This window comes from Dromaius novaehollandiae, chromosome 3, assembly GCF_036370855.1.
Source record: "Dromaius novaehollandiae isolate bDroNov1 chromosome 3, bDroNov1.hap1, whole genome shotgun sequence".
NCBI classification, from domain to species: Eukaryota; Metazoa; Chordata; class Aves; order Casuariiformes; family Dromaiidae; genus Dromaius; species Dromaius novaehollandiae.
The window spans coordinates 112,508,864-112,532,898 of NC_088100.1; the positions used below are offsets into that span (position 1 = coordinate 112,508,864).

Below are 24,035 nucleotides of genomic sequence, written 5' to 3' on the forward strand. Positions count from 1 at the left end.
GATCTGCAGTGTTACACAGGAAATGGCTGCCTGTTTGTGGACACTTTTAGATTACTCATTTACTGTTCAGTCTAGCTTTCTACACATTCTTAATTAAAACAAAACAAAACACAAAAGCACATTAATTGAGCAGTGTGGTTTTCAGTTCTCTGGCTCTGTCTAGAATCAGGCATGTTCAGTGAAAATTGCAATTAGAGTGTTTTTTCTTCAAAGATTCTGACTGAAAGTAGTGAGATGCTTAGAGCAAAACAGCAGGCTTCTTAACCAACTGATGTTACTAACAATGATCTATTCAATTTGGTCATAAAAGTTGCTTCCAGGAATAACATCGTTGCTCCTCTTAATGACCTACAATAATGAACAAACTTAATGCTTCAGTAACATGCCATCCAGTTGGCTTCTGATAGGCAATGCAGTCTGATTATGAACCTCCCTCCATTTTTCAGAACTTCCCCTGCTGTTCATAGGACAGAAAGCAATATCCATCCAGGTAGAAAGAAGAAATGAAATGGGGTGGAGGGGGAGTTTATTACTGCAAGGCACCTAAATCCATTCTCCAAGCAGGGGAAATGTCTCCCAGGGTTTGAGTTCACTGGCTGGGTCCAAATAAGAATTAAAAATAAACTCGAAGCACGGTGATCAAAGAGAAAGTAGTTCCTCCATTTTGCAGGCTGCCTGCCCCCAACATTTTTTTTTCACTTTTGACTTTTATAAAATCACATGGTCAAGTAGCAAGAAACCACATTCCATCCATATCAAAACCCAGCTTCTCATCTGGAAATGTGACACTGCTTCAGGGATACAAATAGTGTTATTCTGAGTTTTCTGGTCTTCTTGCTTAATAAAATGGTAGCTCTGTGCTTACAAAACATTTAGGCTCCTTGAGCTACTTTGTACAACTGATTATAAAATCAGCAAAGATAAAAGTATTATAGGAATTATGTTAATTTAAGTACTTAATTTACAATTTCAATTTGTTTAGCTTCATTGTAGAATAGTTGCATAGTTTCTGAGCAGTCCGTTAAAGATGAATGCTAAAATGCCAGTGTAACATATCAATACAAAATAAACTTTCCTCTGAAACAGGTATTTTCTTCCCAAAGTTGTGCTCAGGAGAGCTATAAAGAAACAGTCACAGAGGCTCAAGCAGTCACCAGCCCTGTCCACATGCCCCAGAGTATCACGCAGAGGTGAGAAGGACAACTAAAGCTCCACTGGCCATTTTTTACTTGTTGGCACAATCCGGTGCTTTGATGCACCAGAGAAAAATGGTTTTGATCTTAGTATTGACAGCAGATAGAATCATCACGATGACCTAACATGGTAAGGCAGCCAGTGCTGCACTGCAGTTACAAGCTGAAGGAGAACTTGTAGTCATTAAAGATCTGCAAAGAAAAGGCTGCAGAAGCAGCTTCTATGCTAAAATTTGAAGCCGCAGTTTTCTGCAAATCAGAGAGAGGAGCTGGGACTGCACCTTACAGCAACCACACACAAGGCCAAGTCTCCCCGGACCAGGGCCCGCGTGGAAACCAGGCACGTGGTGCGCTGGGCTGCTTGCCCCGCCCCCAAACCCTGGGGCCCCGCCCACTCCAGGGCTCTCTGACGGGAAATCTGCCTTCACCCTCCCCCCGGAATCCCCTTGGCATCTTATAGCGGTCACGGAGTCAAAGGGGACTTTTCCCCCTTAAGACATGGGCCATATTTTTATAGGCGTAGCCCGTTTAAGAGCCGCCATGGGTGGGGGTGGGGCTCTCGGGCGAAGTCAGCGGCGGGGCTGAACCATCGCCCGCGGAGGGGGTTGGACCGAACCACTGCCTGATGCACGGGAGTTGTCCATAGGCGGGGAGAGGGCTGAACCAGTCCGGTGGGGGGCGCACGGGCTGAACCACTGGTTGAGGGGGGCTGGGCTGGGGGGGGGGACAGGCTAAACCATCCCATGAATGGGGGGGTCACTGAAAAGGGGATGCATTTTGTAGGGCTCAGGTGGGCCCACAATAAAGGGGGAGGGCCCCTCTTGCAGGGCCCCCCATAACAGGGGTGTCCCAAGGGAAGAGGGAGCTGAAGGAGGGCTCAAGGCTTTTATTAGAGGTCCTCTGAAGCCAGGGAGAGTGGGTCCCCAAAACTGCAGCTGGAGGATTATGTCTCAGGGGCCTCTGTGGCAGAGGGCAGGTCCCCCAGGGGACCTGGGGGCAGGAAGCGAGAGACCCAGGGGGTCTGCAGGAGCTCCTGGGCTGAGAGGCGCTGCGAGGCCGGGCACAGCAGGCGCAGGATCACGTCCTGGGGGATGCAGTGGTGGGGGATGGCCTCGGGGCCTCTCCCAAGGCCTGGGGGGACCCCCGTCACCTGGGGAGCCCTGTCACCTCGGAGACCCCAGCGCCCCTGGTGCCCCAGCTGCCTCCACATGTCCCTTGGTTGTTCTCCAGCCACTGGCTGCTGATGTCCCTCAATACCCTCTATCTCCACTATTGCCCCTGCAGCCCCCACAGTGCCTTCCAGCTCCCTCCAAGTGCCCCTAGATGCCCCCAGCTTCTGTCAAGTGTCCTCCAAATGGCCCTCACCCCCCCCCCAATGCACCCAGCTCCCAGCTCAACACACCAGAGCCGCCCCCCATTCCCCTGCTTCCTCCCATCTTCTGCTGCCCCCCAATGCTCTCTAATGCCCCTTGGTGCTTCTGGCTGCCCCCCAGCCCCACCTTGCACTCCTGGGGCAGGGGCTGCCATGAGGGGAAGATGGGGGGCTGCTGGATCTGCTGCAGGAGGCGCCACAGGTTGGTGTCATCAAAGGGCAGGTGGCCCAGAAGCAAGGCATAGAGGATGACACCAGCACTCCAGGTGTCTGCCAGAAAGGGGTCATAGGCCTGAGCCTGCAGGATCCCAGGGCAGGCATAGGCGTAGGACCCGCAGAAGGTCTGGCTCAGCGCCCCCCTGGCAGGCGCCCCTGCAGCCATGGAAGCTCTCAGCAACTCCCCATTGGCATCCTCCGGGGCCACCTTCTGGGGGAAGCCGAAGATGGAGATCTTCACATTGTCCTGGCAGTCCAGGAGGAGGTTCTCCAGCTTCAAGTCCCTAGGGGAAACATGGTGGGGGGGGGGGGTGTCTATGGGACAGATGACAGTGTGGAGGGCAGATAGGGTGGACAGTAGAGGGTGCAGTGAGTCAGGTAGGAGGTGCGGGGGCAAATAGAGGCTTTGGAGGTCAGATACAGGGTGCATAGGGCAAGTAGGGTATACAGAGATGAGCTGTGGGGTAGATAGGGAAGTTTTGGGGTGGGTGGGGGTCAGATAGGTGGTGTGGGGGCAGATAAGGGGGCTGTAGGGCATGTAGGGGAACTATGGGGTAAATAGAGGCTGTGGAAGTCAGATATGGGCCATGTGGGGTCAACTGGACAGATATGGGGGTTATGGAGCAAATGGAGGTGTGGGAGGCAAGTAAGGGCTATAGGGCAATGGTGGTGTGGGAGCAAACAGGCAGTAGGTAGGGGACAGATAGGGAGTGTGGGGGCACCTGGAAGACCCAAGGGCCCTCCCCCTTGCCCATGAACCCCTTGCTGCATGGGGGACCTTCCCCCTGGCACTGCAGCAGAGACCCCATCACCCTGGTGCTCACCCACCGGTGGACGATGGCCCTGCTGTGGAGGTAGGCAAGGCAGAGGACCAGCTGGGAGAACCAGTGCCCCGCCAGGCTCTCAGGGCAGGGTCCCTGGCTCTGCACCCGCTGCAGGACGTTCCCCGATGCGGCCAGGTCCATGATGATGTAGTGCCGTGCCGTGGTCTCGATGGCCTGGTAGAGGGTGATGAGATGCTTGTGGTGCAGCCCCTTCAATACCTGCAGGCAGGGAGGGGTTAGCAGGAGACAGGCCTGCCCCAGAGAGCCTCCTGGATTGCTGCCACCCCCACAAAATGCTGCATCTCCTGCACCCAGTGCCACTGGCCCTGTTTAACTCCTTGATGCCCCACCAATGCCCACCGTGCCCAACAGCATTTCATAATGCCCCTGAGCCCCCTACCCCACCGACTCCCTCCAATGCCTCTGCAATGCCTCCTGCTCCCTGATGCTCCTCCGTCCCCCTGCCTGGATGTGATGGGGCAGGAGCTCTCTGAGATATTCCTCCGGTGTCTTTCTTTTGGAGATGACTTTGATGGCGACCTGTGCCCGCTGCTGGCAGGCCACAGCCTTGTACACCTTCCCGTAGGTGCTGTGGCCCAGCATCTGCTTCAGTTCGTAGCCGAACTGCTCCAGCACTGTGGGGGTAGCAGGGGGGGCCACCTCTGCCATGCCTGCAGGCAGTGAACCCGGTGGGTGGAACAGGGCCTCGGGGGTTCCCCCAGTGGGAACCAGCGCCCTGACCTCTATGCCCTCCCCGCCCCCCTTCTCCTCCCTCCAGCTGCTCCCCTCCAGCCACAGCCCTGGGGGTTCCCCCTGTTGGTGACATCACAACCTTGGGGATTCCCCCCACTGGTGACATCACAACCCCCAAGTCTTCCTTGTCCCCCCTACTGCCATGGAGATGGTAGATGGGGGGGCAGTTAGTTTTAGGGGTGCACTGAGCCCTGCGGGGGTTAATTGGGGCAGTGGCTTAATTTGCAGCCACTGGTCATTCATGCGGTAGAAGCCAGTGTGAGACCCTATGAGAGAGGATGGTGACGTCTATTTGCCAGATACTGAGACAGGTAGATTTTACACGTTCACACTTGCACATTGCCATGCCCGCAAGCATCCTGCTGGCTGTTCAGTCTCAGAGAACGGCTGAGGTTGGCATGCACCTCTGGAGATCATCTAGTCAAGCTGGGTCACCTAAAGCACGCTGCCCAGGAGCGCGTCCAGGCGGCTTATAAATGGCTCCCAGGACGCAGGCTCCACCGCCCAGCCATGGGCACAGGCCCGGCAAAGGAAGGAACAGCCCTGCGGCGAGCCTAGCCCCCGGAGCCCCGCCCCTTCCCATTTGGGGGTGTGGCCTCCGCCGCCGCAGCCCAATGCACGCCGCCACCGCTCGGCTTTCCCCGGCGGCTGGCGGCCAATGAGAAAAAAACCTGCCGCCGCCCAATGAGCAGCGGCGACGAAGGTTGTTGCTGGGCAGGCATGCGCGGTGCGCCCAATGGGAGCGGGGCGCTGCGGCCGGGCCCGGGCGCAGGCGGCGGCGGGCGCGGAGCGGAGCGGCTGGGCCCCGGCACTCACCATGCCGTACAAGCTCAAGAAGGAGAAGGTGGGGCGGACGGCGGCGCCGGGGGAGTGCCGCCCGCCGCCCTCAGGCCGGCCGGGGGCCTGCGGCGTGGCCTCCCGCCCGCTTCCTCCTTCCCTCCCGCGGCCTTCCCTTAGCGCGGCCGTTGGGCGGGGGCGCGCGCGGGGCTGCGGCCGGCAGGGGGCGGGGGCGCGCGCCGCGGGGCGGGCGGGGCGGGTGGTGCAGGAGGGCGACGGGGGCGCGCGCGGGCGTGTTGGATGGTGGGGGGCGCGCGCGGACGTGGGGGGCGGGAAGGCGGCCGCCTCCCCCCCATCCCCCCGTGCGGGCCTGACCCGACGTGTGCCGGGACACGGTGGGAGGTCGCCGGGCCCGCAGTGGGTGGGGGGGCCTTACCGGTACCTCAGGCCCTCTGTGGGGGGGGGGCGGCTGTGGCCTCGGCCCTGCCCCGGCCCCCGGGGCTCCGCGGCCCGGTGCTGCCTGCGGCCGTGCCACCTCCCCAAACGGAGGCCTGTGCCCGGTGCCTGCTGGCGTGGGGGTACCGGGGAGCCTGCAACCGGGCACATGTTGCTGCTGCGTAACTGTGCATAGCACTGGCCTGTGCTTATTTTGCCTGGTGTCTGGTGGCCTGGGTGGGACAGGCCAGTGCTGCTCTTGCATGTCCCCACAGTGAGGCAAAGGTGTGTGCGGCTCTGGGGGCCCTTCTGAGGAGGTGCTGCACAAAACACCACTTATTGCAGAGGCGGCGGGAGGAGGTCTGTGACAGAGCAAAGCTAAACGGTGTCCAGAGATGTGGAAATTGCTGCGCAAGGTGAAGCATTCTCTAAGCCTGCTTTCATCATTTCAGGAGTCTCCAAAGTCTGCAAAAAGCACCACAAAGCCCGGCAGTGGCAGTAGCGGAAAGGATGGTGGAGGAGAGAATTCAGAAGAGGTAAGGATTTCACTTTGGATGCAGCAGCGTGCATGTGCATCTTTGAGGAAGAATGACATCTTTCACTTCACCTACTCAAAGCTGATCTGTCAGATAAGATATCTCACCAGGATCTTACGGAATCGCAGAGAAGATGGTAGCAAAGATTAAAGCTAAGGTGGAGTTAGTCGGCTCAAAGGGAATGATAGCAGTGGAAGAGACAGGATGAGTCTGGTGCCCTATAGTCCTGCAAAAAAGAGACTTGGCACAATGCTAAAGGCAAGCACTGCTCATAGAGCTGGATACAGTGTGGTAAAGCTGGCTGCAGAGAGTGAAGAGCTGCCGTTATCAGGAAGGAAGAAGCCTAATGGACTGGAGCAGCTTACTTGCTCCTGTCAGGGCAAAGCAGAGTAAACTGGTCTTCCATTGTGGCAGAGCAGGAGAGTGATGAGAAGCAAGGAAAATGGAGCTTGTTCTTTTGAGGCATTTTCTGGGGAAGTGGGGCTAGGAAATAATTGGTACAGCATCTGAGATAACAGGAGTAAACTACCAGAGATGAAATGGTTCTCCTGTGGTATAACAGCCTTCCTGTTGCTCACAAAAAGGCAGGGTCTGCATTCCCAGCTGCACAGAGACCCTTCTGATCTCAGTTTTGATGCTGCCAAGCTACCTGCATCAGGGTTGCCTCAGCAGAAAGTGAGACTGTGATAAGCAGTGTTAAAGTTGGCAAAAATTCGGGTCAACTGGAGCTTTTCTGGTAGGCTTGAGTTTGTCTGGCATTCAAATGGTGTGGTTGTGGATTCTGAGACTTGGCTGCAGCAAAGTGCTGTATATGTGTCCAAGGAAGCTGCGCTTTTTTTTTTTTTTTTTTTTTTTTTTTTTTTTTTTTTAATACTGCAGTTTTGTGCTACTTTACATCTGTAGAAGCCTGTGTGGTCAAGTCTTATCTAGAACATATTGCACTTCTGATTTGGAGAACAAGGGATAGGAGACGTGTAAGGCTAATGAAGACTAGGGAGAAATCTGTAGTTCAGTGGGACAGCTGTAGTCAAATTAAGGTTGTTTGAGAGTCTCCTTGAAAGCATATACCTGTGCTGCAGAGTCTCAGATAATATCCGTACTACTAGCCACTCCATTTCAAGCTCTAAGCTGTGCTCATGCCTAACCTGCTGTGTAGCCAGAAGAGAGTCAGAAGCTGAGTTTGCTTGCCTTGGCACAAGCGGCAGTTTTGTAGGTTCTCTTACTATACTCCATCCTAGTCTTGGCCTCTGCCCATTTTATTCTGTGTGTACAGCTGAGAACTCCTTGCTGGAGGGCTGTCTGCTGGCTCTGAGGAAGTGAGGGAATTCCTGCTTTGCATCACAGGGTCAGACTTACCTTCTGTTTATTTAGCACTCTTTGTCCACTGAGTTCACAGCTCTGGGAAGAGGAAGGTAAGCCTGGGTCTTGCAACGCATTGGTGACAGACAGCCATCAAAGCAGAGCAGGCTGATGTCGCTGTCCAAATCAGCTGGGGCTGTGGTGCTGCTTTGCTAGTTACAAAATGTGCAATAGGAAAGGAAGAATAGTGCAGGCTGAGAACTTCCTTTCATGACCTGAAATGGCCTGTAATGTCTGATTGTTCCTGGGTGCAGATGGGTCTAACCTTCCCTCCCACAAATCATACCCCGCCACTTCCTCATACCCCAGACTGAATCCAGCCCTTCTTTAAGATGGAAGGCTGGGTCTCCTTTGATCGTAAGAACAGAGATCAGAAAGCAGACACCTCTGCAATGTGCTGCTGCCACCACAGGTCTCTTCTTTCTTTCCCTGCTGAGGTTGCAGTGAAGTTTGTTCTCCCTCAGTGCTTTCCTGTCTCTGGACTGCTCTGCTGCAGAATGGAAGAGAACTCTTTGCTTGATAAGAAGAAATGTATGCCAGTTTGAATGCAATTTTCCTGCTCTTCAGGAAGCACAGAAAGGTATTCTGACTTTCACTTTGGGGGACCATGAGGAATTAGATCTGTGTGCTGGGAGTGAGACTCCTGCCTTGTGTCAGAAGTCGGAGGGAGTTTGTGGGGGTTTTGCACCCTGTGAATTCCCTTGTGGGGGTTTGGTGCCCTTCCTCCACAGAGTTATGGTTGTTTGGCTGCCTTTCCTAGGATGAAAGTTGTGTGCCAAAGAGAATTTCCTTCTTTCTTCAGCTCTCATTAGAGGCTTAATGTGTTTGCGCAGGAGAAGAGCGTCTAGGCAGTCCTCTTCCAGTATGTGGCCCCCTCCCTTGTGTTATGCTCCAAGGAACAGAGGAAGACTCACAGCCCTAATTTATCCTGGTACCAGAAAGCTGTGAGTTGTTTTGCAAGCAAGCTGTCTGGCTGGCAGAATGAGTAAAGCTCTGCAAAGAGCAACTCTGGTTTGACAGACCTGAGCAAGTGCAGTGGACTAAGACCTCCTGTGGGGATCTTTGGTGGGGTGATGAAGAGGATAGGGGTCAGCCCAGAAACTCTTTAAGCATCAGTGCTCTGTTCTTTGCAGCAAGCAGCTCTTGGTGCAGCTGATCTGGAAGGGCAGATATGTTCAAAAGGAGTCTCAGATCCCCACAAGGGAATGGATATGTTTGGATTTGCTTGTGATTACTGGTGTAGTGCAGTGATGGGGGGAAATGAAAGGTGGTTTCCTGCACTGTCTTCATTTCTACTTGTTCTTGTGGCTGCTCAGCTTAGGGTGAAGCCATCTGAGATGAAGAGACAGCAGTGCCTGGCCAGCCCTTGGTTTTGGAGGGGCATGGTTTCCCTAGGAAAAGACAAGAGCAGTGGAGGGAACATAAGAGCAGGGAGTGGGAAAGAGGGTTTGTTTTTTGTTCTCCTCCTTCTTCCTTTCTCCCCCCTGACATGATGAGAATATGAGTGGAGAGAATTTCTGTGTAGCAATTTAAGGAGGAAAAAGGAAATAATGTCAAAGACCAGGTCAGTGTTAGATGGGAGGATGAGAAAGAGTTACTTCTAGCCAGAAAGACTGGGAGAGGCAGCTAGGTGGGGAAGAGTTAATGACCTGGAAGTAGGAGCAGGAATTAGCAGCAGTAAAGAGGAGAGAGGAGTTACTCTGCAGCCTCAAGGGCAGGTTGGAGCCTCACAGATGAGATTCGCAGCTGTGGGAGAGGGTGATTCTCCTCACTGAGCTGCTGTATTACATGTTTTGCAGATATCTCCATGGGGCTTGTTACTGCAGTACCTGGAGTTCATTAGTCAGAGACGGACTTTTCAATGTGTTGATGTTACTTCTGAAGCAGAGAGCTTGATTTTAATAAGGAAGCTGTATAACAACAGGCAAAGAGAAAGAGAGCAGGTACTGACTTGAGGGATGGGAAGGGAACAGTCATCGGAGGAGGAGCTGAGAGCAGATCTGGGCTGAGGAGCTTGGCAAGCATGGGATGCTCAAGGGACCAGCGAGGCAGAAGGGCTTTCTGAGTGGTGAGGCACCCAGCTGCAGCAGGAGTGCTTGCGGAGGTGAGGTTGTGGGTGGGTAGGAGAGCAGAGGAGAAGCTGATGGTGAGAGCTCAGGGTGGCTGGGGGAGAGAGTCTGTGTCCCAGGGAGCTCAGGGTGAAAAGAAATGGCATAGAGCAGGCCCAGGGCCTGGGGTTCATTGACTTGCACAGGCAAGTCCCTAGCAAGAAGGAGGGGTGGTGGGAACCAGAGGAGAGGAAGCACTGCAAAGCCAGAGAGCCTGTGCATGGGGGACCTCCAACATGGTTGCGATTGGGGCTGGTCTGTTTTGTCAGCATGAACGTCCTGCTCTGCCGCAGTAGGAGAGGTGGGGCTGCTGCACCGTGCTTGGATGTGCTGCTTTGTGCCATTCCCTTCAGCCTGGTCGTCTCAGCGCGTGCAGCCCGCACTGACAAACAGCATCTCCCAAGAAGCTGACTTTGCTGTGGTGGCGCAAGTCCTGCCTGGCAGGAAGAGGGCTGAGCCTGCTCAGGTAGGAGATGTGTGCCTGCAGCCACACAGTGGCCAGCTGGTGTTGATGTCAGGGAAACAGTTTGCAAGGTTGGTACCTGTGCGTTAAGAGAGGAGCTTTCAGCTTTAGCAGTCTGCTGTGTTTTCAAGGCTGGAAACTTCTGAGAAGAAAATATTTTCAAACTTAAAACAAGCCTCTTCTATCACAATTCATGTGACCAAGGCAGAAGAGGTTGAAGGCAGAAGAACAGCGAGCCTGCCATAGGAGTGCCTCATGAAAGCAAGCCTGATGCTAGAAAGTCCTTATAGAAACAATCCTTCCTAAAACCCTCCAAGCAGTGCAACATCAATGTCTGACCCTCCCCAATCCTCCAACGAAGCTGTCTGTTCAGACACTCACCTTAAGCAAAGGGATGGTCTGGATTTTATCTGTATTTCCTCCTTTTCTCTAGGAAACTTGTGTGTGTTTGCGCGCGTGACTTTTTTTTGTGCGTGTCTATTTCTTAAATAACTAGCAGTTAAACCTGAAGATGTGTTTTGTGTTTCTTCATGCTGTCTATTCAAGACAGTAGAAGCTAGTGAGAATGGCTTTTCCAGGCTCCTAATGAAGTGACTGTGGCTGTAACCTGTTAGCATGCCATATGCATACTGTGCTGGAGCATTTTCCTGCGCCATTTCTGAGCAGATGGGGAACGCACAGATATGTCCCATCAGCCCCAGATGTCTTTTAGGTGAATGTGTCCCGCTTCCTCCAGCGTCACCTGTGAGGCTGCTGATATGTCATTTGTTTCTTTCTGTGCCGTCTTTCCCCACCACTATGGAACAATGTTCAGATTCTGTTCTTCTCCCACATGGAGGAGAGTGATATAGCATACTGCCCAAAAGTGTTCGGCCAGCCTCTGAGTGGCTCAAGCTGCTCTGATACCCAAATATTAAGAGTGAGGAATGAAATTCTCCTTCCTGGAAGGTTTCCAGCAAGGATTCAGCCTGACTTAACTGTTGGTCCCTCTTCAGAGGAGAGGCCAGTGTTCAGGATTAATTACCTCCTATTTGTAGCCAGTCCTCCTTTTGCTGGCAGACAGCTGTTTTCATCGCAGGGCTCATCTTGCTCCCTCCTCTGACCATTGAGCAGTGCTGCTGTGTGCAAGGAATTGCATCAAATATGAACTGGAAAGAATTTAAATTTTGCTTTTTCCCCCAATCTTGGCTTGGACCTGAGTCTGAAACAGAACTGTTGCGTTTAAGACTTCCTTCAAGCAAGCCAGACCAGAACCAAAATACTTCTAATTTCTGCTTCAAAGTAATGTTTTGACAAAATAATTGGTGTCCCATGTTGGGCCCTGTTCTTCACAGAGAGTCATTGTACTTGCTAGGATCTACAGAGCAGTATTCCCTGGAGATGATCTTCCCCATTCCTCCCTTGCTGCCACCCCACATGCTGTGGGTGCCTTAGCTCTTGCTGTGGCACTGTGGTGCTATGCTGTGCTTCTGTGGAAACTGTTGGGACTTGGTTCAGGGTAAGGACTGTGTCTGTCGCAGGTAAGCTGCAGCTAAACCACTCCTCACAGGAAGAGACTGGCCATATCTCATTTGGAGGAGAGCTCTAGTTATCTTCTACACTGATGCTTTCCCCAGAAATCCTGCTGGTCAGTAGTTTGGGGACGTCTGCATTTGTGTGGCAGCTGGGAATCTATTCGGGAGGGAGGGGTGACCTCCAAGGATTTTGCCTTCCTCTGCTCCCCATCCGTGGCACTATCTCTGTACACCCTGCAGCTCCTTGGCTTCCTGTGCCAGCCCAAAGGAGCTGGGAGAGCCTGGGAATGGGAGCACTGTTGGGCTCATGCCACAGAGCTGGAGTAGGCTGAGTGCTTTTCTGCAGCTGAGCCCTCTGCTATAGGCTTGCTGGTGGGTTGTTGCTCTCCATTTTCCATGTTACATTTTCGAATGTGAAACAAGTTGAGCCAGTGTGGTGTTAGCTGTTGAGCTGTTAGGGCCTGCATGGGAACTGACCCAGCAGAGCTTCAGCCAGATCAGAACTGAGCTGAGAAAACACTGGCTTGATTTTTCTGGTTACCTACTAAAGAAGTAGGAAAGTGCCTCTCTAAGTGCTCTTTAACAAGCATGAAGTGGAGAGAGTGTGCCAATGCTCCCAGCTGGTCTCTGAGCAGCCTGCCTGAGTCTGCGTTCCCGTCAGCCGTGCAGTCTGTGCTGTTTGTCTCACAGAGCCAGCAGTCCATCCAGTGGCAATGAATGAACTGGGTCCCTGGAACTACTGAGGATAAGCATGCCTTACTCCATCAGCATGGCTGTTGTCCTTGCTGTGCAACATGCTCAAAATAACTGAGCACTGTGCACTTCTTAGCTGTGTTTATTGCTGAGGCCTTCTGTGTGGGTGAATGTTGATGACAGCTTATGGACTGGTTAAGTATAAGAGTGCATCCCTTATGGCTATAGGGTATCTCCTCCTCAGTTTCCAGATGTGCTGATGTACACCTTGGTGATATGGAAAGCAGTTGGCAGCAAGGTGTACATCCTACAAAGGTCATGGATGCCTGCGCTGGAGGAACGTGCAGGTGATGCGTGTGGAAGAGGTCATATGGCTGAAGGGAGTGAGGTGGAAAAAGCCAATAGACAGGAAAAGTTCAGAGAGCAGTGAGACTAGGACGAAGCGGGGCCAGGGGGCAGACAGGATGGGGCAGGAGAGCCCAGGGCCTGGGACGTGAGATTTGGGTGGGCACTGATATTGTATAGCTGTGAGGAGCAGGAAGGAGCAGAGCAAGGTGTGTCAAAAATGGTCCGTGTGGGTTGTAGACTGACCGCTCCTGGTCTATGGATGCAGCAAGGATTTTAGTGGTCTTCCCTATTGCCTTTTTTGGGCCATCATGTCCGATCTGTAATACCTACTGCTCTGCTTTCTCCCAGGTGGCTCCCTACAAATGCATAAGAAAGCAACTTGCTAGTTTTCAAAAATTCCCTTTGCTGCGTGTTGTACAAAGTACCATAACCAGATGGAGCATCAGGCTGAGATCTCTGGACCACAGAAAGTGCTGAGACAAACAAGTTGAAATAAGAAAATTTCTGTAACTTGTTGCAAGATGTGGCTTTGTTTTCTCTGTCTCTAGCATCCAGTGCGCTGTGGGGCTCTGATGCCTTCGTGGTACCTAGCGGAACTATGGGATATACATAAAACTGATGTTCGCTTTGCAGGTATGCTGCAAATGCAACAAACTGAACTAGAGCCCTGCAGAAGTATGTAAGATGCACTGAAATGCCAGTGCAACAGTGAAAAACTTACCCAGTTTCTCCAGTCCAGGAAGATGCTGACAGTATCTGATTGCTTGTGAGGCTTGTAGGTAAAAGATTACAGGTTGTTTTACTCTCTTCTCCCTCAGCAGCCACCACAGCAGCAGCAGCAGCCACCACAGCAGCAGCAGCAACAGACAACTTCAAATAAGCGCCCGAGTAACAGTGCCCCCCCGCCAACCCAGCTGAATAAGATCAAGTACTCAGGGGGACCCCAGATTGTGAAGAAGGAGCGTCGACACAGCTCTTCTCGCTTCAATCTGAGCAAAAACAGGGAATTGCAAAAGCTCCCAGCCCTTAAAGGTAAAGAGGCCCTGCCGTATGGTGACATGCCTGACGAGCTCTGCCTTCTCCAGACGGACACTGTGGTGTAAGGGCTCCTTCCACAGTGACCCTGACAGTGTCATGCTAACCTACTGCTGGTGGTGCCCCAGGGACAGCTCTGGGAAAGGTATCTGTCACAGACATGGCAGCATGCTGAAAACTAAAAGGTTGAGAGAGCCTAAAAGAAAAGGAGGGCACTCAGCAGGAACTGCATTACTCATCTTCCCATTTGAGCTGATTGAAACCCTGCTGTTTACATTTATTTGGGGTTACTTCAGACTCTTCAGCAGGCTAGGCAGGAAGGTGGCGAAGTGCAGAGACCTCAGTGCAAGAGTTAAAGCAGGCTGTTTTTTGTTCCTACAGCCACCGGTTCCTGGGGGAGGACCAGGCCTCCTCCTCCTTGTGTTTCCATTGCAAATTATGGTAGTGCTATTAAACTTGTCCATAGCAGGGCAGTTGTCCAGCGTTAGCAGTTAGTCTTCATAATGATGCAATTAAACATGGCTTAAGTGCAGATGAGGAGAAAGTGTTTTCAGCAGTCACTCAGCCAGACCCATTGCTGACACTGCTCAAAGCAACAGGCAGTTCTCTTGGGAAAGACAGCTGCCTCGCAGCTCAGCAGTTGTTCTGCATATCAGAGATACATTTGCTTGGTTCGCCTTAACAGTACATAGTTTCCAGTGGCAACATAGCAAAAGTAGAATACTGTTGATATTGGGCCTCTCTTCTGGGCTGCCCTCTCACAGGAGGGTTAGCCTACAATGCACTCTGCCTGTCTCCTCTGACTAGGGGGTGCAGGGCATGAGTGTCACTGGTCTGTGATGGGAGCCAGTTAAGCGAGTACCTATTCCAGGGCAATTTATACTGAGAAGGGATTAATGCTCATCAGATCAGAAACCCCTATCATGTTTGAAATGACCTCATGGAGTTGTTGCTCCAAAAGCCCTGAAATCCCCCTGCCTCTGTTGTCATGTCTCTGTAGTGGGGAAGTGCTGCCCCCCACTTTTCCTGCAGTAGCTGAAGGGGGACTGTGACTAGGGAGGGAAGGCAGGCCAGGGAATGGGGAGGGCCATGCAAACCAGATAGATGTTCTGTCTGTCTCTAAGGACAGATGTCCCTGCTTTCTCTGCCAGATGCTCCTCCACATGAACGAGAAGAGCTTTTCATCCAGAAGCTGCGGCAATGCTGTGTGCTTTTTGACTTCATCTCCGACCCCCTCAGTGACCTAAAGTTCAAGGAGGTGAAGCGAGCAGGTCTCAATGAGATGGTGGAATACATCACGCACAACCGTGATGTCGTCACTGAAGCAATCTATCCTGAAGCTGTCGTCATGGTAGGGCATGAAGCTGATACTTGTTTGTGTGCCACAGAAATGGGAATTTTTCAGGAGAATATGCATTCGTGTGTGTGTGGGGACAGGGATTTTTCAGGAAGGCGTGTGACCCCAGCAGTACCCATCTGTTGTTATCTGTCTCCCTGAAAGAGAAGAAGGTGAGAGGGGTGTGTGCATGTGCTTTGTCTGGAAGTGTCTGGTGTACAGAGAGCTGGAGGTTTTTGTTCCTGGCATAGACTGTGCTTGTGGAGTTTATGTGGAAACTAAATCTGTGACTTTGAGAGAGGGAGCTGTTTGTGGGCTTGGCTATGCCAAGCCATGATGTGCTGCTCTGCAGTGAGGGATTTGGAAGGTCCTTGCTACTGGGGAGGGTCATCACCAGGTGTAGGAATGTCATTGATACACTTTTTCTACTCACCTCAGTTTTCAGTGAACCTCTTCCGAACACTCCCACCATCATCCAATCCCACAGGAGCAGAGTTTGACCCTGAGGAAGATGAGCCTACGTTAGAGGCTGCCTGGCCACACCTTCAGGTGAGGAGGAGGAGGAAGAGGGGATACAGATATGACATATTTACCTCCAGGAAGTGGAGAGCCTGTGTAGTGCTGGAGCCTGCCAGCCTCCCCCCTGCCACCTGGCTGCCTCCTCAGGCAACTGAGGGTTGCTGCGTCCTGCGATGGGGCCTACTACCCATGGGTCTGAGGCCGTATGTAGGCAACACGGGCAGCAGGGACCATCTTGGAAACAGGCTGTAAGCTCTGTGCAACAATTCACCTGTAGATGGCCACAGTCCCTCGTCGCAGGCTGAAAGTGAATGCCTTACCAAATGTAGAGGGAGCTGTGCCAAATGTGATGTTATTTCCCCTCCTGAAGGCCCAGGAGCCTCTGGGCTCAGCAGCATTAGAGACTAGTACCCTTGTCTGCTTCAGCACTCCTCTCCTTGCCCTGCTGCCTGAGAGGCATGTGGAGGGAAGAGGACTGCTTGGTGCTGAAGAAAGCCTGTGCTGGCAGGCTCACCTGCTATTGTGTCTTACTTGCACTGAGTGTAATTCAGTTGCATTAACTGGCAGCAAACATAAGAGCTGAAAAAGTCAGGGAATGGGAGAGGAGGGAGGGAGAGGGTAAGAGGGCCAAGGATCTTTTAGCTAGGCTATGTGTCCTGGCAAGAAGACTTTATGACCAACCAGGTGAAAAGGGATGTGAAGGCAATAATAAATGTGGTTTAGCAGAGCTCAGAAGTGGAAATTGGGAAGTAAGCTTATGAGGGTCTTGCCAAGCACCTGCACAGAGACATTGTCAAGCAGACAAAGCCACAACAGGAGCCAATTGTGAAGTGAAACAAAAATACAGAAAGGAACTAGGGTGCAGTACTGCAGCAGTGCAAAGTGACTAACCACCACTGTGGTTGATGTAGGGATGTGAGCGCTGGTGGGAATGGCACATCCTTGGTACCAGGGTGTGGTGAATGCTAGGAAGGATTTATTTCTTGCAGAGTTAACTCAACAGCAGTCATCATAGACTCGTGGTAGGAGGTCCACTGCTGAGGTTTGATCATCACCTCACTGTTTCTGTGTTGCTGTCCTTGGCAGTTAGGCGCAGGCTGTGGGTGGGTGACCCTGTAACTCCTTCAGTTCCAAAGTTAGACCCTTGGGGTGCGGTGCTCTTGTCTGGCCTGGTGGTTTTCAGCAGTACCAGGCAGAGTCATCCTACAAGGGCTAGTCTGCTCCAGAGCTAACACTATAACCAGAAGTCACTGTTTCAACAACACTGACTGCCTTTTCAAAGTAAGCCAGCCTTTCATAGCCAAATGGCACACAGCGTGCAGTGTGTGTGGCTGAGTGGGGCCAAGCCAATCTTGTGGCAGTCCCCTGGAGTCAGAGGACCCAACCTGTTTTCCTAGGGCGCATCTTTTGTCTTTGCTTTTCTGTTCTTACTTGGTGCATCTCAAAGCCTCTGCCTGACCCTTTGCCTTCTCTTCTGGAGGTTTCTGTTCTCTGTAGAGACATGGGCTGAATGTGGGGGAAGAGTTTTTCAGGGCTGGTGTCTTCATCTGAGTAGGTGTCTGTTGTCTTTGGTAGGACCTGAGGTTATAAGATACCATTCAGACTTGGGCAGTTACCTGCCAATGGTGCTTCTGCCCATTAGAGCAGGAGCAGCTGAATTGATCCCAACAGGTGGTAGCACAGATTCCCATGTTTTCTGTGCCACTATTCAGGCCTCCCAGCCTTTCCCTGAACCCTTAAGGAGTAGAAGAACATGTAAAATATGAAGTAAAGACTGTGGGGGTGTTATTTCTTTTTAAGTGATCTCTCTTTCTTCCCCCACAGCTGGTGTACGAGTTCTTCCTCCGGTTCTTGGAATCGCCTGACTTTCAACCAAACGTAGCCAAGAAATACATTGACCAGAAGTTTGTACTATCTGTAAGTAGTTCTAGTCCCTGCCACGCTGCACTATCCTTACGAAGGACGTGCAGCAGACATTGGGCAAGGCATTATGTGGACAGTCTGGCTTTGTTGGCAGGTGCTAGATGTTGGATTTTGTTTGTTTGTTTTCTTCTCTCTCTCTTTTTCTCCTCCTGTGTAAGGCAAGAGTGTGTATGAGTTGTAGTCCATGAAACTCAGCACTCGATGTACAGGTGGAGAAGGGCACTGAGGGCCTATCAGGGGAAGCGCAGGAACACACAGCTTTGGAGGGTGTCGAGGCCATCACTGTGCTTCAGGAGATTGAATGGATGCTGATAGTTCCAGTTTGTGACTACAAGCCTGCATCTTTCAGGGAAGCAATCCCTGGGTGCTGGAGGCGTCAACTGGACTGGAAGAGCCACCTTTCCTGAGCAGGAACACTCTCCAGCATTGTCCATAACTTTGTCCAGGGGGCCAGTAAAAAAGCACTGACTGAATTCCTCTCCCCACAGCTGCTGGATCTCTTTGACAGTGAAGACCCCAGAGAGCGAGACTTCCTAAAGACCATTTTGCACAGGATTTATGGAAAGTTCCTGGGTCTGCGAGCGTATGTGAGGCGGCAGATCAACAATATATTTTACAGGTGAGATGTTTCCTAATGTTGCTGGCCCAGTAGGTGGGTGGGACAATCCAGTGAGACAGACTTGGGGCACAAGGCTGTGATTCTGTCTGTAATCTTGGCTGTGATTAGCCAAGTGACTCTGTCATGTCACGCTTTTGGTAGAGAGCATTCACCTGTGCTTAAGAGCAGTGAGGATTTGACGGTGCTGACTGTCTCCAGTGCACATAGCAAATGTTAGGACCTATGTGCATTAGCTTCTTCGGGGTGATGCTGCTCTGGGAGCCATGAATGGGATACTTCCTTCCACCTTGCCCTGTCTTTCTGGAGCTCTTTTACTTACTAGGAAACTCCCCATCTCTGTTGGCTTTCCTTCCTTTTGCTTATCAAACTGGATTCAGCAATTTGGCAATGATCGCTCATGTTCCTTCCTTTATTTTAGGTTTATCTATGAAACAGAGCACCACAATGGGATTGCAGAGCTGTTGGAGATCCTGGGGAGGTAAGGGTTCTTTTAGAAGCCCTGAAGGCCCCACAGTGTGTGAGACCTCCTAGCCCAATGTGCTGTGTGAGTTGGCAGTGCCTTCCCTCAGCTGTTCCTGCAGGAGCCACCTGTTCCGGGGGATCTCAGTCAGACAAAGCACACTCCGACCTACCCGTAGCTCCAACCTACCCATAAATGCAGGGTAGCATTCTCCCCCATTCCAGATTTGTCTACTGTTCTTTCAGGTCTGAGCCAGCCCTGATTGCTCTCTTACCTCAGCAGACAGAGAGAAGAGTAGTCCCACAGCTTCTCTGATGGGTTCACAGCACTGAAGCAGTTCTCCATAGCTTCAACTGCCCTTCTGTTGGCAGACCTGCTTATGCTGCTGTCCTCCTGTTTTGTAAAGCACAAACCTATGGGACTTGGCTGCCTCTGTGCTGGCCTTCCCAGAATCTCTGTTCAGTTATGTGATCTGGTGTGAGGAGTCCTGTGCTCAGCCTGGTGCGGGATACAGCAGAGCCCAGGCCCAATCAGAGGTGTTTCCTGGCTATGCTTGCTGAGGAAACATGCTCTCACTGAGCATGGTGTGCAGGGTTGAGCCCCAGTAACTGTACTCCTACTGCTGGGTGCTTTCTGGAGGTATGAATGAGAGCCAGGGCAAGGCCACTGATTCTTTGAGAGTGAGAGCTCTTGTATTTCTGCTGGCTAAAGACATTCATAAGACTCTCTTGTTTCTTCTCAGCATAATCAATGGGTTTGCTTTGCCTCTGAAGGAAGAGCACAAGATGTTCCTCATCAGGGTCTTGTTACCACTGCACAAGGTGAAGTCTCTAAGTGTCTACCACCCACAGGTGAGAAGCGTTTCAGATTTCCAGGGCAGAATGTGATTCTTTCAAAAGCAGATGTTTATGCTTGCTTGTAGCTATTCACTAGGCTGTATTATACAGAGTTCTTTCTGTGAGGTGTTTTGGGCTCTGCCCTAGTCTCTTGTGTAGTGATTTGTCCCTGTCTCGCGGTTCCTGGGCCTCTGTGTGTGTGCGTGTGTGTTTGTGTGCGTGTGTCTTATGCCACTGGCTGATAGGAGGGTATCCTCCTGTGTCCTGCTGACCTAGCTTTCCAGCCTGCTTTGTCTTTCGATGTTGGAAACTTGTATTTGGGCCCTACTGAAACCAGAGAGAAAAAATTCTGAGCTCCAGTCATCCACCTCTGTGGGTGGTGTAGGTGTCAACGGTTAGCAGTTGTTGAGATTTGCAGAGGAAATCAGTGTGCTGGGTATCTAGCCTGATATGGAGATTAATTTCTTGCCCTTTAGTAGTCAGAGGAGAGAATCAGGACTCAGCCCAGGAAGTAAAAAAAAAAGCATGGGTGCTGATCAGTGGTGCCTGCTCTCCTGACCTTGTTTTTATGGGATTGGGCTTTGAGATGATCCAGTTTGTTCCCACCCGTGCATGCAGCTGTGCTTGCATTTGAATGTGTTAGCTGCAGACTGCTCCAGGTGGTTCAAGTTTTACCCCTTTAAGCTGTGCACATGTCCTAAGCTTGGTTCCTGTTGACTTGGTCTTAGTGAACCTTCACTTGCCCTCAGAACTGGATTTCTTTGGAGCTGCAACTGTTCGCTCATCACACACATAGCAGAGGGCCTAATGTGGCTTCCAGGCAAGGGTGGTGGTGATTCAGTACACTTGAGGAAGCCCTAATCTTGCCATACTCTTTCCTACAGTTGGCCTACTGTGTTGTGCAGTTCTTGGAGAAAGACAGCAGCTTGACAGAGCCGGTGAGTAACCATCATTAATGTCCATATGTCAGTCATGTCCCCAAGACCCTCACAGCTTCCTTAGAGTGCAGCAAGGGCAAAAAGGGCCAGAGAGGCTGCGAGCCACCTGGATTGTTCACTAGACTTGCCCAGTGCCTTGCAGATGGGTGCTGGCCTGCTTTCCCAGCCCTAGGGTAGGAGGGACTGTGCTGCTCATGTGCAAGCCTTTTGCATTCTCTCCTGAAGGCTTCAGGAAGGTGGATTACAATGTTCCTTTGTGCTTTGGATCTTGGTGTAGCAGAAGGAAAACTATACAAAGCCATCCTATCAGGACAGGGCTTTCAACTCTTGACAGATTCTGAAGAGACAAAACACATGGCCATCTGACATCTGAGGGAACCAGCGTGAGCTATCGAGGACCCTGAAACGTTAAGAGTGCACCCCAGACTGCCAGAGTTGGCTGAAAAACTGTGGGGATGACGTTAGGAACCTGGGACCAGATGGTCCATTTGGGCAAGCCACTGTTCCTTGGTGAAAGTATTCCCCTTCCTGCTCTAGCATCAATACGTTATCTCTGTGGTGTTAAGTCACGATATAGACACGTTTGCCTTCAGGATGTAGCACTGTGAATCAACAAGTTGTTCTAAAATGTGTGAGTGGTGTAAATGGAGGCCTTGGCATATTCCACTTACTGGCTGCAGAGGCCTGCAGTGCTAGCCAGGCTATATTCTGGCTTGGCAGAGGGTGCAAGCAGGAGACGAATGTTTCTCCACCCACTGCAGGACAGGAAGATAAATGTGTCGGAAATGCCTTCTACAGAGTTAAGCTTTGTAGCCTCAAAACAGCAGATGGCCAAAGAACGTGTACTTGTGTCATTGTAGCAGGGAGCACCGGAAAGTGTTTGCATTTTAATGAGTAGCACTAGCTGAGGTCGTTCTGTTCTGTGGCTGAAATGCTTGCATTCGTGGTGAGCCTGACTGTGCTCGGTGGAAGCTGGTCAGCTGTTGTCAGCTTTCTGGCTTTGCAGCTCTGACATCAGCAGTGCTGAACCAGACCTCCTTGCTTTTCTCCTAGATTTGGGTCCTCCATTTCCTGTATTCTTAAAAGCCTGCTCTGAAGGAAATTGCAGAGAGTAGCTTCCTGATCATGCTGAGTACTTCCTGTGGCTGAAATCTAGCCCAGGGGCCTCCTACCAAAGCACTTACTGTGGGGTGAGGGATGGGAGAGAAATAGTGTCTGTCAGTGCTTCTGAGGTTCATTTTGTATCTTATTCAAGCAGCAGAGCTTCATAGCTCATGACTGCTTACTGGGTAATGGTTAATGACCTCCCTGGATTAGAGACCCAGGTCTGGTTTGGTGCTTGTGAATGCCAGTGGGATGACCCAATTTCATTACCTTCAGTAGCCGTCACATTAGGTCCCAACCAGACAGATCAAGGCAGTATTGCCACAGGTTGTGTCCTGTTGAAGTGGAAGCATCCTGCTGTGAAGGCTTTGAATAGACTCCTGATGTGGCTGAGGCTGTTGAAGTCTTGGAGAATTACAGGGCTTGCACATCAGCAAGGCTCTGACTGCACTAGGAGAAGTTGCCATCAGCTCTGGAAGGAGGCCAGATCGCTCGCTGGGTCCGAACCCACTTAGGGCGTGCCTCCCAGCAGCTTGCTCAGCAAGGCTCGACATGGTAGCTGTTGCACTACAGCGATCAGAATGATTGCCAGATGAGCGAGGCATCAGATGTGTTCAGAAACGACAAAGACAGACTCTACACAGCTTGCACCACCTTAGTGGTAGGAGAAATTGCCTCTGAGTCACTGAAGCTAACTCCTGCTTGAATGGCAGATCTGAATAATGACAAACACTGCAGATGCCAAACTGCTGGCTGCTCAAGCCTTGGGTCGATGGAGACATAATGCTCAGTTGTTCCTGATCTTTCTGTTGCTTTGCCCACTACTGTCCCTCCACTCTGAACTTCCACTCCAGTGCTGGCTTCAGGATCAGCTTGCTAAAGTATGCAGAGCTTGAGAGAGCAGCTCTTATCACCAGTTTTGTCTGCAGTTCACATGGACTGAACATTTCTGTGAATGCCGTATCAATGGCTCCAGCAGAGCAAAGGTCTGTGGAGTCTTGAATCCTGCCTTTGACAGTGCCTGGAAACAGATGGGTAGGGAAGGAAGGAGTATTTAAAAAAAAAAACAAAAAAAACAAGATCAAGTGAGTTATAGCCCTTCCTCTGGTAGATTCTTCAGTGTCTTTTAAGCAATAGTTTAAAGACTTCCTCAGCCAGAAGTTGCATTTGCACTGCCATGTTTAACCATCACCATTGGGTGTAGCCTCCACAAACTTGTGTAATCCTTTCTGGAGCCTGTTTGGACTTTGATTTTCCACCAAGTCTTGTGTGAATGAGTTTCATAATCCAGTTGCCTTTGTGTGAAATGTTATTTCCTTTTGCTTGTCTTGAACTTGTCACTGCATTATTTATTGGGTGCTCCCTAGTCTGAAGTATACTGGATAATGATTCTCTAGTCACCTTCCCTGTACAATTTCTGATTTTTGTTGGTCGATCTTCCTAAGCTTGACTGATTGCTGCTCTGCACTGTCCGTCAGCTCCTGCCCGCTTTGGCTTGGGAGCCTTCCTTGTTAGGCTGTGTTCGGAAGAAATTGCTTCTAGGCTTTGTGTTTGCAGCAAGTTGTCAAAACCATTATAGGCTGGGCTGTGTTGTACATGTAACTTGGCAGTGTCTTTGCTCTTCTCTGCTTTCTTCCCTGGGAACCTATGTTGGCTTTCTGAGAATGTTCTCTTTGCATCTGTTGCTTCCTCTCCTCTGCTGTTGTGACCAAACCTTTAAAAATCTTACTTCACAGCTGGTGTTAACTTTAAGCCTCTAATGTTGTATCTGTACCCCTCACGCTCAGGTGATTGTGGGCTTGCTGAAGTTCTGGCCGAAGACGCACAGTCCCAAGGAGGTGATGTTTTTGAATGAGCTAGAAGAGATCCTCGATGTGATTGAGCCCTCCGAGTTTGTGAAAGTTATGGAGCCCTTGTTCAGGCAGTTGGCCAAGTGTGTCTCCAGTCCTCACTTCCAGGTGGGTCCCAGCTCAGGAAGGGGGTGGGGCACTGACTTGCAGCTCACTTGGCATGTGAGGGTGAGACTACAGTTTTTCATCTTGTCTTGCGAGTCAGTGGCATGGGGAGGTGTGACCAGGGGTGAGTACTAGGGGTGACGTGGTGGGAGACAGCGAGATTCCCCCACCATATAAGAAGCTCATCCAAAGTGAAAACTAGGCTGATCTTGAGCTTTGAGTGGACTCCATCCTGCTGCGCTATGCTCTTTGGCACCATGTACTACAGCAGCCTGGAGCTGGAGCAGAGATGTTCTGCCACTTCCTGTTTTGGCTGGCGGATGCTGTATAGAGGAGATCCAGCCAGCATCACCATGTTGAAGTAAAAGAAAGCTGGCTGCAATATTGGAGTGAAGCCAGCCAAAGCTGGAATTAAAAGCAGAGAAGGTGTATTGATCTGGTATAGGTGATATCGAGTGAGGTACAGTGAAAGTGCTAGAAACTGCTTCTTCCTTGCTTCCACTGAGAGGAAGATGCCTGTAGTACCGAGCTAAAAGAATGTCTGTGGCTGGTAGTCTCACAGTTTAAAGTCTCCAGGGTGGTAGGACCTGCTAGCAGCTCCTAGAAGGTGTTCTTGGCCCACTGCTTTAGGTTGACATGAAGAGTGCTCTGGAAGAAGATACACTGCTTGCTGGTGAAGCACACGGCTGACCCAGGTATGGGTAGGGTATTAAATAGTG

The 24,035-nt window shown here is 51.3% G+C and overlaps 2 protein-coding genes across 5 annotated transcripts in view; one reads left to right on the forward strand and one right to left on the reverse strand.

The window, feature by feature from the left end:
* Positions 1-509: 509 nt before the first annotated feature.
* On the reverse strand, positions 510-4,274 carry TSSK4 (testis specific serine kinase 4). The gene is made up of 4 exons (XM_064510186.1): positions 4,071-4,274; positions 3,610-3,824; positions 2,693-3,065; positions 510-2,277 (listed from the first exon to the last, which is right to left on the reverse strand). The coding sequence occupies exons 1-4, from the start codon at positions 4,272-4,274 to the stop codon at positions 2,137-2,139; spliced, it is 933 nt and encodes a 310-aa protein (XP_064366256.1). The 3' UTR covers positions 510-2,136.
* A 775-nt stretch (positions 4,275-5,049) lies between these two features.
* Positions 5,050-24,035, forward strand: part of PPP2R5D (protein phosphatase 2 regulatory subunit B'delta) — a 34,225-nt gene continuing 15,239 nt past the window's right edge. Inside the window, exons 1-11 of one of the 4 annotated variants that reach the window (XM_026104239.2) lie at positions 5,050-5,202; positions 6,023-6,106; positions 13,410-13,623; positions 14,778-14,977; positions 15,401-15,511; positions 17,306-17,398; positions 17,893-18,023; positions 18,442-18,501; positions 19,226-19,334; positions 20,204-20,257; positions 23,149-23,319. In XM_026104239.2, coding sequence (XP_025960024.2) covers positions 5,095-5,202; positions 6,023-6,106; positions 13,410-13,623; positions 14,778-14,977; positions 15,401-15,511; positions 17,306-17,398; positions 17,893-18,023; positions 18,442-18,501; positions 19,226-19,334; positions 20,204-20,257; positions 23,149-23,319 — 1,335 coding nt within the window. In that variant the 5' untranslated portion in view covers positions 5,050-5,094. Of the gene's footprint in view, positions 5,203-6,022; positions 6,107-7,929; positions 8,046-13,409; positions 13,624-14,777; positions 14,978-15,400; positions 15,512-17,305; positions 17,399-17,892; positions 18,024-18,441; positions 18,502-19,225; positions 19,335-20,203; positions 20,258-23,148; positions 23,320-24,035 lie in introns of those variants that run through there. The other 3 variants (XM_026104240.2, XM_026104241.2, XM_064509838.1) reach the window with 3 other exon arrangements.

What these genes read in the sequence shown, in the direction of transcription:
- TSSK4 (XM_064510186.1), bottom strand. Translation starts at nt 4,274, where the DNA reads ATGGCAGAGGTGGCCCCCCCTGCTACCCCCACAGTGCTGGAGCAGTTC. An exon ending in TCCTGCCCCATCACATCCAG is followed by an intron (nt 3,825 to 4,070) that starts GCAGGGGGACGG and finishes CCCTGCCTGCAG; the next exon opens with GTATTGAAGGGGCTGCACCA. An exon ending in CCCTGCCCCAGGAGTGCAAG is followed by an intron (nt 2,278 to 2,692) that starts GTGGGGCTGGGG and finishes TGCATCCCCCAG; the next exon opens with GACGTGATCCTGCGCCTGCT.